Source organism: Dysidea avara, chromosome 1, assembly GCF_963678975.1.
Source record: "Dysidea avara chromosome 1, odDysAvar1.4, whole genome shotgun sequence".
Taxonomy (NCBI): domain Eukaryota; kingdom Metazoa; phylum Porifera; class Demospongiae; order Dictyoceratida; family Dysideidae; genus Dysidea; species Dysidea avara.
In genome coordinates, this window is record NC_089272.1 from 22944836 (window position 1) to 22959187 (window position 14352).

Here is a 14352-nt window from a genome sequence, read left to right on the forward strand (position 1 = left end):
TACTAGCTGTAACTTACAACTTTTGTTACAATGTTGTTGGTAAATGTGCTATATTTATTAATGCTTTACAGCACAAGTGCTGAAGGTCTGTAGGACACCTGGTCCTACAGCCTGCTCAAAGACTTTAGCTACATATATTATTTATATATAGCCTTTGGCTGATTATATCTCAAAAGACATGAACATTACACTAGCATGAGACAAATGTTAGTCATAACATTCAAATTGTGGTTTATAAAGTTTACTGTTTTTTAATACATATATGTATCCTTGGTAGACAGGGGCGTTTCTTCTTTGTATCCTTCTATAGCCTCTCCAAAATAATTGAGATCTGTCTCTTGTGAAATAGAGTGCAACACTGACCTGATCTTGGAAAACCTACCTTTTTGGCACAGTGGTCAATTTTCTGTTTTATAGCTTAAATAAGGTACTGAGTACTCATCTATCTTGTGTCAAAATTTCAGTTTAATATCTAAGCATTCCTGAGATATGGCCAATTTTCTCTCCTGTACATTACAAACTAACTTTCATGGTAATGTATTGAGTTCTGTGAGTGATTAAGGGTGACAAATGGTGACAAATCACTTTGTTTACCAATAATTCCGTTTTTACCATCTAGAATACTTTAACAGACATTTCTGATAGTTTAATGATATATTCTTGGTAAATTTCTGCAATTAAATCCCATGTATGATTGTCTAAGGCTAAGTTTTAGCCATTCCAGCACCTGAACAAATCACACCATTTGTAAGTTAATTGTTGTCCCACGCATGTGAAATTACTACATGGTCTGATATAATCATCCATATCTCCTAAGAAAAAGAAGCTATGGGTGTGAAACTTCACAGCAAGAAAGTTTAATAGTTGCTTTATCCAAATATGCAAAAAAATTTATATTGAAAAATTTGTTGAAATTTTCAATTGAGTTTTCCCATAAAGTTTGCTTGTGCCCAAAAGGTAGGTTTTCCAAGATCCGGTCACGTATGTGTTGAACACACCTTCATCCTGGAAAAGATCCTCTCTGCTGTAATATTACCAAATCTGTGACAAGTTGCACCATTGCCTGCACAACACGATTTACCAAGACTTGTAATAAACTGGGATGCCAGCTGATGCAGGAACACTAACTTCTACCTTAACAGTGGCTTTTTAGTTAACTGCCCATGTTGTAATCACCTATAATGTACGGTAGATTTGGATGGTACCCTTATTTTACTAGTGACACCGTACTGCTACGACAAAGAGCATTCTTCTTCCATGCTATCTTCTATCTGTTGAGTTCAGTGTTTCTTTTTTAAAAGATGCTCCACATAAAGTAGCTATATACATGGAGTAACTAATCCAAAACAGCCAAGCTGTAAAAAGGGTGCAGCTCCCAAAAAGCCACAGTAAAAAGATGCGAAATCCAAGTTGGTAGCCAAGAAATGGCTGTGATGGTAGATAAATGGTAAATATTTTAATAACAACAATTCAGGTGAATTTGTTGCTGAGTCCTAGTGAAACTTGGAAAAGGCAGCACAAATAGATCAATTCACCTGAATTGTCATAATTAAAATTTTTAACATTTACCTACCATCATTACAGCTATTTCTTGGCTGCCAACTTGTATTTCACTTTTTTTTTTCACCGTGGCTTTTTTGGGGGCTGCACCCTTCTTTTACAGCTTGGCTGTTTTGGATTAGATATCACTTCTTTTTGCATTTGTATACTCCAAAGCAGGTCATATATAAGCCAGCTTTGATGCTTCTTTTTAGTAGAATATGGCATAGACAATCATGTGACTGATCTTATTCTACCTGATGCACAACATACAGTAACTATTATTACAAGCACGCATACACTACTACATACATTATATCTGTTTATAGTTCATGTCACATCTCCCCTCTTCAATATTGTAAATGATTAAGGGGATGAATGACTGCCTGTTTGTGAGCATGTGACAGGTCTTGAAGAAGTGGTAGCTGCTGGAATAGGTTCTCTAGGCTCTTCTGTTAAAGGTTGTGAATCAGTTCAGACATGCAAGTGTGCTCTGTTTCTTCAGAGCTCTCCAGATGGTGTTTCAACAATATGTGAATGTGGTGTGCCAGCTGTGCAAGACACTTGTCCTGAAGTTTGCTATCCTCTAGTATCTACCCAAGCTGCCTGATCTACTGGTAGATTGTGAAAGTATCATAGGTGTTTTATGAATGGTAATGGGTTGTGAATTATTTTTTCATGTAACTGTCTGTCACTGTGGGATATAAGATGGTATTTCCAGTGGCTTATTGAATACAAAAAAGCTTGGTATAACCTGTAGTGTACTAACAATCTCATGTAAAGGCTTTTAAAATATACTGAAACCACATATGTGATGGTATAGTGTGGGCATTATATTAGATATAAACTTTTTCAGGTAATGTGGTAAATAAACTGAAACCATATATGCAATAGTATAGTATGATTATACTAAAATATAAGATGAGTATAATACAGGATTTTTATTATGACTTATTTGTATTCAATAAGCCACTGGAAATACCACATTATATCCCACCCTTTTCACAGTGTGTGTTGTTCATGGAAAATTCATGTTTAATGCTAAAGGTTTATATATACCTACCTGTGATTTCCAAAATTGTGCTCGCATAATTGCCACATCACATGCCCCACCTTATTTTCATAAAAGTTGAACCTGCTATAGCAAACAGCAACAATTCAGCAAGTTATGCTAATACACACATGGGACACAACCAGTTATATTATTAAGTTATTTGCAGTTGCGTACTTAAAATAGCAGTGCGGGAGGGCAGATTTTTATATTCTTTTTACTAACTAGATAGCTGAGTTAGCTAGCTAAAATGCCGACTCAAAACACAATTTTCTTAGACTGCTCTAGCAAGGTACCAACTACAAAAGGTGCTAATTGGCCTCCCTTAGCCACCAGTGGTGCAAAAAATCCTTGATGAGGTAAAAAAAACAGTGAGCAGGCAGGGATGAGAAACTATTATGTGGCCTTATATATTAATGTTTCTCATAAAATCTTTGTGCCACCATTGCATCAAGGACACTAAATGTGACACTATGTGTGGAGCTTGTCTGAAACTGGTCACCCCATGCAGACCATTCTCATTATCATTCAAATTGAATAGCAGGACTTTGGAACTATATAGCTACCTATCACGAACTCATCCCTTGTGACCACATCAGAAAATCATAAAATGTCTAGCTATATGAGCTAACAGACTGTATCCCCAATACCATTGATTGTAATTATCATACACCTGTATGCAGTACCGTAAAGTCATAATCAAATCAAAAAAAAAATCTAATCAGAATGCTTTGTCTTTACTGTTAATTTTAAATCTGATTTAATGTGTTCATCTCACCTTCTGATGTGGTCCATGTCACCGATGCGGATGCTAGCGCACCTTCAGTGTGCAACTGACCTCACAACTGACCAATTTACTCAATTTAGTGATGTACGCATACAACAAAAATAAGTAAATAAATAAATAATGAATAAATCAATGTTGTCAGAACCTAGCTATTTCCTGTGCATCAGTTGAATTAAGGATGCCGAGTAGCCCACAATTGAACTAGTTTAAAAATTAATCTCACCACAGTAACTTAGTCGTGTCTAAATCAACCAGCTACAGTAGTTAGTTGCACTCCTTTTTCCCATTCACCATAGGACCATGGAATCCCTCCCAGTAGAAATTGTTAGCTCACCATTTTAAAGCACTTTTAGATAATCATCTATGTATTTTAATTATTTTACAGGGATGACAGCATCAGCAAATTGACTAGGCTGTTCTTCAGTCTGTAAGCAGTTGTATCTGTACATGTACGCTATACTCAATTCTGAGTCTTAATTGTACAAATAAATAAACAAATATCTGCATAACGAATATACTGTATAGCTAGAAAATAACATCAATTAGCTAGTAATACGCGCGCCCCTGAAATAGTTGGTAGCCTGACTGTTCTAGCTAAAACCGCATTGCTTTGTTGGTGGCCAAGGATTAATTTGTCGTCTTCTCTTTAAACAATAAATCATCCGAACTAGACTTTAAAGGAAATAAACACAAGTAGGAGAAGGCTTACTTCACTGAGCAACTGGTGGTCACTATAATATAGTGAATTTACCACGGTTGGTAAGTTTACTCAGTAGTCATGAATCGCGTGTTGCTAAGGCGTACAGTTTTATTTTAAAAGTGTATGAATTTTTGCACAGTCAGCAATAAACAATTGTTACTCATAGACCTATGCCATTTACGTAATTAAATTCCTACTCCATGGAGTCAGTCAAACACATGTACATGAATGTTAATTGCTGCCCCTCCCTTTATTTTTTCGTTCAGACCTTATTCATTTAGAACAGTAAGCGCCCTCTGATGTCACGTGAAGCCATACAAGAGTCCCTATTTACCATGGTGATGGCTTTTCGGACGCCATTTTGAGTTCTAAAACTGGGCGAGCACAACGGCCGTTGCTATCATGTTACCCGGATAGTTATGGCACTGCAAATGGCAAATTTGGCGGAGAATTGTGATGTTACTATGGTTTTGGTACTACAAATGGCGAATATTGGCGGACAACTCCTTCGCAACGAGTTATAAGTGCTATGAAATTAATCCAGTGAATAAGGTCTATGCAATCCAAGTAGATTCAAAGCATTATGGTAAACATATAGCTGTGTCATAGCATGTAAATGACTTGTACAGAAGGAGATGAACCTGGCTTTGGTTACCTTGAGTTACCCGCAACAAATGCATATAGGGTCCGCAATCTGAAATCGACTTTTACAAATTGTCCCCCCTACCATTGTGGAATGTTCATCGTAACACTGATCTCATCATGTGCTAATATGAAATTGGAAGCATGATTGTTGTTTTTCATTTAGTATCTCATGAGATGCAAAATTTATTTTCTAATCCATGCTCCACAAAAAGGACTGGACGAAACTTGCTACTTAGCCAGATCTTATGTCAAGAGTTATTGTAGTTTAAAAGAACACAGCAAATGATTTGCTGGATTGTCGGCACAATGATGCTTTCTTTAGGAAATGAAGTGCGAATTTTTGAATTGAAGCTGCCTTGTACTGGCCAAGACAAGAAAAGCCAACTCTTCTTCACAGTGTTGTGATAAGGTTGGATGCATAGTCTGTCTATATGCTGTTAGTCTGGAAAGAATTTGAGACTTCACATTGTCTGGGTGAAATAATGCCTAAAAATTATTTTTTACAACTAGCCCTAGGTAAGTCATATACGTACTTCAAACTAAGCAAAATTTGCTTTTGTGTTTGAAGTATATATATTGTACTCTACATTGTTGCGATTGTTGCCATGATTGTTGATTTTTGAGGTGATTTCATATTTCAACAGTGGACTGTAGTACAGAAAATTAAAACTATTACTGTAAATTGGGTGGCAAGATAACAGACCACAAATGGAGAAAATGGCTGTTTCAAGATTGGATCTTCAAATCCCTGCAGTAGACTGTAAAAGAGAATTAGGATGCACACACAGCACATAATATGTAGTTTTGATTTTACACTTTGTTGTGGTGCAGCATGCTACAGGGGATTTATTACTTCTTGCAACACAAAAGACAAAATTCAAAAAACGTAAAACATCATATGGCTTCTTTAATTGACCAAAGAATGTTGTTCTGTAGTCCATATTAGGAATGATAACAGTAAACAACCACCATAATTGGAGTGGACTATACATGTTTGTGGCTAGTTAACATGTAAGAAATCATACCACGCTCTACGCTTTTTACTCTCCAATGTTGCAAGAAGTAATAAATCCCCCGTATTTCAATCTGACTTTTACAATCACCATTTATAACTACCCAATACTCAGATTTTGGACCACAACTATCCCCCTTTTTAGCCCCTGGATGAATTTTTGTTCACAGGATTCTTTCAGCAGATTTGTGCAACAATAATTGTGCTTTTGATACCTATAAGCATGGAAACTTGGTACAGTGGGTCACTTCGGGGTCATGTAAAATTTGACCTTTAGTGACTTTAACGACCATTTTTCTGCTGAAATTGGTCATTTTTACCTTAAATTTTATCTCCTATTCAGCTATAAATAGTTAAAATCTGCCTGAAGATATTGCTACAAGAAACAATTTGGTGAAGTCAATAACATGTTTTATTTATTCTTAAGTTACAATTGTGACTGCATAGAGTAAAAATGAAAGCTTATGCACATTTTAAACATGTTTAGATAACTAATCTTATGAACTACTTACAGGCTTAGAAAGCTGTTCAATAAGTATTGAGTTAATTTTAATCCTTTCTCTTGGACTTACTGTTTATTATCCTTAATTTCATGTGGCCACATTTGAAGATCAAAGTCAGTTTTCTCAAAAAAAATGATGTGTTTAATCTCCGATTTTATTGTATGCAGTCACGATCATTAGATATACACGGAAAAATTAAGTTCGATTAGGGATCATAGAAATAGAAGTAGTGCAAGGGGGAGGTCACCTATACCTGAAGTTATACTAATGGACATTTAATCCCTATACTTCAGTATACCCTTGACTGAATTAGGTCCACTAGTACAGTATGTCTTCAGGTGTATAGGTAACCTCCCTTGTTTATTTCTGTCATCAATAATCGAACTTAAAAATTCCTAATGTTTCCTTATACTTGTTTGTTTACTTTTTTGTAACATTGTTATGACCGTGCATACTGTATTAAAAGAAACAATGGTGCCAGGCTTATTGTTATTGCCTAAATCTATCAATTACTGAAATAGCGAAGTGGTCAATATGCTTCATTTTCAGTTATGTTCAGCCTGTTACTTAGCATTACAGGCAAAGAATACTACAAGAAAGACCTCTGCAATCAATCCAGTCACAATGGAAAACTCGCATTACAATGTAGGGAGGCCATTACTGCAAATTGACACCTGGTGCTGTCTCAGCTCGTCATGAAACAGAAATCTGCAGCCCATCACTAACTAGAGATGTAGCATAAGAATTTTTGTGGATTTGAACAGCCTATGGATTTTAAATTTTGCCAGATTTTGATTTCTTGAAATGTAACTTAGCGGAAAGTGTCCACTGAATCAAAGCATTGAGGAATAATCATGATCAATTTCCCATCCCTAGTTGGCAGCACTTTGGAATTTTGTGTGATTATTGGAAGGTAGCCAAGAAACCTGGTATGCCATGCACACTGTTGGTTAAGACACAATGTGTAGCTAGCTTGTCGTGTAGACCTCCACACTTAAATTTCAAACCCTTAATTATGCTGTCATTTGCTTGCCTCACTTAATGTCTACCTTACAATGTCTACTTTGGTTTCATACATCTATCAATGGAAATTATTAAAACATTGTATGTGTTGTGCATACAAATATGTAAAGCATGGCCCAAAAGTTTCAATAGTAGAGGTTTCACTGATTTTTGAGGTACAGTACATGTAGTAAGTACTAGTAACAAATCCATGTAGCTATATTTACTATGTTTGCAAATTTAGGAAAAATTTACACCCAACTGCAATTTTGGTTGTACTGAAAATACTAAATTTGGTACAAGAATAAAAGATTTTTTTGCCATCTGCAAAGAGAAAAAAACAATACAAAGAAAATTAATTCCCAATGCTGGCATATATAGCTTCATACTTTCTATGTAGGCAGACATCTCAAATATGACATTTATGTAAAACTAAATGCCTATACCACAATCTGCAAGTTACCAACACCAAAGCATTCCAGCTGGAAAAGGTACAGGATACAAGGGCAATAACTATTACTATAAGCAAGTGCAATGGAACCATTTTAATTGTGATCAAAATTAATTTATCAATAGAAGCATACTTTGGTTGCTTGGTTTCATCTAAAAGTGACCCAATTTAGCTTAGCCAGGATTCTTGAAGATTTTTAGTTTGTTTACAGGTTAGTGCTTAATCAGTCTTGCAAGGACTTTTGATTACTTGATTTAGTACAAATTAATCACTTGATCATACAGTTTGATTATGATTCCAGGACTATTCTTAGTGATGAAAGCAGCATCAGCAATGTCATTGTTAATGATTTATTGATATCAATACATTATCGTAGCTGTTACTTGTCTACCTATTTTGATTTCACAACTAGTTAACCCTGTTCTTTTAGGTCACCAGCTAGACTGAATACTGATTTCTGTTTTATAGGATTGTTGATGGAAAGCCAGCTGGAAATTCTGCATGCTCTGGATGAGCAAAACACTTTTAATAATGTTTTAATGGTTGATTATGAAAGCCTGAAAGGAAAGCAGAGAGATGTAAATTCCATTCTGAAATGCAAGTTTTTGGAAATGTATTTCTGTGTAATATTTATAGTTCCTGAAAGTCAGAGGAGTGTATGCAGCTTTGAAATACCTAGTTACTTCAACCAGCAGATTTGTACAACTCTTTATGCTCCTATATTGTCACACCAAAGAACTTGTCAAGTTTCAGATCACATAGTAACCAGAATAATAATGTTTATCAGAAATCAACTGAAATATGGTGTTAGAAGAGCATACTATTACTTGTCCACAAATGATGGTGTCCTGGATGTAGACAAAGTTATGGATTATACTGGTAGAGAACATGTCTACTGTTCAAACATAAAATCAGTCCAAGATTTTTTAAACTTGAGAAGCTATTTTTCTTGGGATGTCAGTGACCCTTGCAAAGTGAATGTGTTCCCTGTTCTTACCAATAATGAACCACATGAGACAGTTACCAGTGAAATGTCAGGAAAATTGATGTTCTTTGTACAGGGGGAATCGTTTTTTGAGAAAAGTGTAAAGGACCTTTGGAAACAACTTCAACAGTTTGGTGATATGCATAAGTTACATGTCAGTGTAACCTCTGCATTTCCAACTGTAAGATGTGAGGTACGTAGGTGAATACTAAATAGTGTCTCCAACTTGTTGATTATTACTTATAAAAAATTAAAGGTTAGATGGATCATAAATTAACTGTTATGCCAAAATAATGGGATCTAATCCAAAACAGCCAAGCTGTAAAAAAAGAGTGCGGCCCTGAGAAAGGCTATGGTGAAAAAAGATGTGAAATCCAAGGTGAAGTGGCACCAAATTCACCTGAATTGTTGTTATTAAAATTTTTACCATTAACCTACCATCACAGCCATTTCTTGGCCGCCACCTTGGATTTCACATCTTTTTTCACCATAGCCTTTCTCAGGGCCGCACTCTTTTTTTACAGCTTGGCTGTTTTGGATTAGATTTCACTTCTTTTTGTATTTGTATACCCCAAAGCCGGCTTATGGCCGGCTTTAGGGCTTTTTAGCCTATCATTTTTTTCTTTACTACAGGAAGAAGAAAAGATGAAGCAGGGTGATTTCTTTGTAGCTGACCTATCTGCAAGGTGATCCTTCTAGCTGATCTCTCTACCAGATGACTTGTTTGTAGCTGAACTCTCTACAAGGTAACTTCTTCTAGCTGATCTTTCTACAGGGTGATTTGTTTGTAGCTGAATTCTCTACAGGGCGATTTGTTTGCAGCTAAACTGCTGAACTCTCTACAATGTAACTTCTTCTGGCTGAACTCTCTACGGGTGGCTTGTTTCTAGCTGATCTCTCTACAGGGTGACTTGTTTCTATCTGAACTCTCTACAGGGTGATTTGTTTGTAGCTGAACTCTCTACAAGGTAACTTCTTCTAGCTGATCTTTCTACAGGGTGATTTGTTTGTAGCTGAATTCTCTACAGGGCGATTTGTTTGCAGCTGAACTCTCTACATGGTAGTTTCTTTGTAGCTGAACTCTCTACAATGTAGCTGAACTCTCTACGGGTGGCTAGTTTCTAGCTGATCTCTCTACAGGGTGACTTGTTTCTAGCTGAACTCTCTACAGGGTGATTTGTTTGTAGCTGAACTCTCTACAAGGTAACTTCTTCTAGCTGATCTTTCTACAGGGTAATTTGTTTGTAGCTGAATTCTCTACAGGGCGATTTGTTTGCAGCTGAACTCTCTACATGGTAGTTTCTTTGTAGCTGAACTCTCTACAATGTAACTTCTTCTAGCTGAGCTCTACGGGTGGCTTGTTTCTAGTTGATCTCTCTACAGGGTGATTTGTTTGTAGCTGAACTCTCTACAGGGTGATTTGTTTGTAGCTGAACTCTCTACAAGGTAACTTCTTCTAGCTGATCTTTCTACAGGGTAATTTGTTTGTAGCTGAATTCTCTACAGGGCGATTTGTTTGCAGCTGAACTCTCTACATGGTAGTTTCTTTGTGGCTGAACTCTCTACAATGTAACTTCTTCTAGCTGAACTCTCTACGGGTGGCTTGTTTCTAGCTGATCTCTCTACAGGGTGACTTGTTTCTAGCTGAACTCTCTACAGGGTGATTTGTTTGTAGCTGAACTCTCTACAAGGTAACTTCTTCTAGCTGATCTTTCTACAGAGTAATTTGTTTGTAGCTGAATTCTCTACAAGGCGATTTGTTTGCAGCTGAACTCTCTATATGGTAGCTTCTTTGTAGCTGAACTCTCTACAGGGTGACTTGTTTCTAGCTGATCTCTGTACAGGGTGACTTGTTCCTAGCTAGATTAGATTAGATTATTGATTTTTGTCAAAAGACAAGGGTCACACAAAAGGCAAAGCCTGCAAACGTGCTCCCCTTACAAAGACATACATACATACATACAGTTACAAGTACAAAATAAAACATACAGCAAAAACATGACACACGACAACTACATAGCTGAACTCTCTACAGGTGATTTGTTTGCAGATGAACTCTCTTACATGGTGGTTTCTTTGTAGCTGAACTCTCTACAAAGTGACTTCTTCTAGCTGATCTATCTACAGGATGACTTGTTTCTAACTGAACTCTCTACAGTGTGATCTGTTCATAGCGGAACTTTCTACTGGGTGATTTGTTTGCAGCTAAACTCTTTGCATGATTGTTTCTTTGTAACTGAACTCTCTACAAGGTAACTTCTTCTAGCTGATCTCTCTACAGGGAAATTTGTTTGTAGCTGAATTCTCTACAGGGTGATTTATTTGAGCTGAACTCTCTACATGATGGCTTCTTTGTAGTTGAACTCTCTATTAGGTACCTTCTTTTAGCTGATCTGACTATAGGGCAATTTGTTTGTAGCTGAATTCTCTACAGGGTGATTTATTTGAGCTGAACTCTCTACATGATGGCTTCTTTGTAGCTGAACTCTCTATTAGGTACCTTCTTCTAGCTGATCTGACTACAGGGTGACTTGTTTGTAGCTGAATCCCCTACAGAATAACTTGCAATGTAATATAACTGAGTAAATTATAAATGCAGCTGAATGCTTTATGAGGGTGACTGTTCTATTAGAGTATCTCTATCTCGATTTGCTGCACGTAGTTGCTTTTCGAATCATAACTCAGTGATTTGTAATCCGATTCTTCTGTACTACTGCAAGGACTTTCTATGATGATTATTCCAGCTACATACTGATTTTCAACTCGTTGCTCTAAGCGGCTTGCCTGATAGACACGAAAACTAATAGTTTTTTATTCATAAAAATCGATCGCGTAATTTTGACACAGGTTGGGTTTTGTGTCATATCTCCATGGTCTTTATCCCAATTCCTTTCAAACCACAAAAAGGCACTCCTACGATGGTTGCTCCATCTACATATCAATTTTCAACTGATTCCTCCAAGGGATTTACCCTGTAGGCGTGACAGACCTTTGACCTTATTTTACGAAAATAATTGGTCATAACTCCGTGAATATTCATCGGATTTCTACCAAAGTTGGTACGGAGATCCGCCTTAATGAGCCCTTCAGTGTGCCAAATTTCAGCCCAATCCAAGCACGCATTCGTGTTTTATGGCGAATTTTGTGAAGTGTGCGAAATGAAGATGAAGAAGAAAAAAACGAAGAAATTAAAACGAAATTTTGTTCGCTCGTATCTCGGAAATGACTGGAGCGAATTTCTTCAAATTTGGTATGTAGATTCCCCTAACTGGGCGGCACGTCTCTAGCAAATTTGGTTCCAATCAGATAAGGGATCACAGAGCTACATAGGTGTGAAAATTGCGTTTTCTTTCTTCCTGTTAATATACTCACGGTGTGGCGCGCCGACTTCTTGGGCCGCACGACACACTACTGTGTGTCTTGATCTATTATCTAAAATTGAGTCCTTAGGGAAATTGTGAGCCACTGGCTCACTGTTGTTGATGTTGATTGTATTATTAAACCAGCCATTCAAATAGCTCTATAAAAAGACCAGAGTAAAATAATGCTGTGCTTTAAAATCAATTGTGACTAGATCTGCAGAAATCCCTCATTTTCCTTTTATTGTTGTTCTTTTAATTAGATAGTCAAAGTAGGGGTGGTGGAGCAGGCCAAAGAGTAAGAGGGCAAACTTTGGCAATGAAAAATACACAGTGAAGTTGAAGTTTGCAACTTGTGTGGATGCCATCATTATAGCGGGTCTGGGCTCTGGGGTGCCCCCAAAAAACTTTAAGAAGCTCTTGGATTGTATTTTAGTCTATATTTTTACTGTGTGTGATTATTCTATTAGTTTGTTTGACTGCTCTATTAGTGTTTCACAATCTCTTGTTAAAAGTTTTGACCATTAAAAGTGGGGGGACTACAGCACTGAGTCAAAGAAATGTCAAATGAGTGTTGGCATTAGCAGCAAAGGTACAGCACTAAAATAGTAACAACAAAAACGATGGATTGTACAGCAATAACAGGGAAAGTAATTTACAGATGCTTATCATAATATACGAACTAATACATACAGTTAACTTGCACCATCGTGTTTTCCATGAAGAGGAAATTTCATCACTGGATGCAACTTTATAGAATAGTCTGTTGTTGTTACAAATCAAAAATTAATTTTGGTTACTAGTAGAACTTAAATTAATAAAGTTGATATCTAGATCTGCTTCCACAGTTACTGTTTATTTCAATTACTTTGTGCTGGCTTGTGATTGTCAGTGTACGTTAGCTAACTAATTGCTCAGGGGTCACTGCAAAGGCACTGACTGACGTAATGTTAAAAAGACTGACACACACGCACACACAAATGCAAAGCTTTGTTAAAGCATTATAGTATTGCATTGACATCTTACATAAAACAATTGAACTGAATGATTATTAGTTGATTTTTACATGAATTCTTGATACTGTATAAATATTATAAATGCTTGATTTTGTAATACAGTAGGTTAAGACACCTACAGTACTTACAGAGAGTTGTCAAAATATTTATTATAATAGAAATTTTATATCTTATTCTGTATATACAGGTAGTGCAGCTATACCCAGTACGAGTGACAAAACCAGGATTTTATCGATTTTCAGTCTATTTATTGGATTGCTGTGAGAGTACAGTTTGTACTGTTCTAGCACACTTACAACGTACAAGATTTCAAGGCTCAATATGGTCAATAAAACTTGACAAATCAACAAAAGAAGGAGAATTTAGTGGATATGGAAGCATAAATATTGCAAAAGGAACTTATAAAGTATGCAAAACTCGTATTCGAAAGCTGTATACAGATAAAGATGGAAAAAAGCATTTTGAAGTTATGGAAGGTATGTACATATTGCGTGCTAGTACCATCGTGCAGGTTTCATGCTATCTATTTCTATTTGCTATATACTTAATTAGTAGATCTGAATTAGCTTAACATACAGGAGTACACTTGTGGTGTCTAAGCAAATTTATTCAAAGAGAAAAGTAGTTTAAACATGAAGAAGAATTTGAAAGAAAACTGACTGACTTTATATAATAGAGCACATACAGAGATAAACGGACATGCATTTAATTGGTGTTCCCATGGCTGAAAAAGTCTTGAACACAACTTGTATACAAGGACATCAAGAGTAAATAATAGAGAGCTCTATTATTTACTCTTGCTGATATATGTGACTCATATTGTTTACTTATCCCAGGTTAGTATCCTGCAGGAGGTTGCATATATGCTGATATCTCACTGGTAAAGGAGTACACTGTGTTAGCAGACTTTGCTGATCACAGTTGCTTAAAAAATATGAAACCAGAACTGTCAACAAGTATATATAATCACCCAGGAAATCCCAAGTTAGCCATCAGAGTTTGTCTAATATTTTTGCTTTCTGTTCCAATTTTTCTTATTCTTCTTTTAACACACTTACAAAATGACATAGTATACAAACACATAGTTCAATGGAATTTGGCACACACTAAAAGAGGTCCAAAGGTGAATTTTGGAACAAGGTTTATGATATAGTTGTGGACTTATTGTCAATAATTATTCACATAAAAACTATTTTATTGTCATGCCTATAGGTAAACTGCTGTCAGGAATAAGGTGGATCCTGATATGTAGAGAATAGCTCAAACCATTTGTAATTTGAAACAAAGTTAGAGCAATATCCA

General features: G+C 36.3%; 1 protein-coding gene across 5 annotated transcripts in view; it reads left to right on the forward strand.

Moving 5' to 3' along the window:
* Positions 1 to 3998: 3998 nt before the first annotated feature.
* Positions 3999 to 14352, forward strand: part of LOC136259694 (uncharacterized) — a 37903-nt gene continuing 27549 nt past the window's right edge. For 4 of the 5 annotated variants that reach the window (XR_010703344.1, XR_010703343.1, XM_066053203.1 and 1 more), the window contains exons 1-3: positions 3999 to 4136; positions 8159 to 8868; positions 13238 to 13526. Coding sequence is in view for 3 of the 5 variants with exons in the window: in XM_066053203.1 (XP_065909275.1) it covers positions 8167 to 8868; positions 13238 to 13526 (991 nt within the window). In the remaining 2 variants the exon portion in view is untranslated. Of the gene's footprint in view, positions 4137 to 8125; positions 8869 to 13237; positions 13527 to 14352 lie in introns of those variants that run through there. The other variant, XM_066053211.1, reaches the window with a different exon arrangement.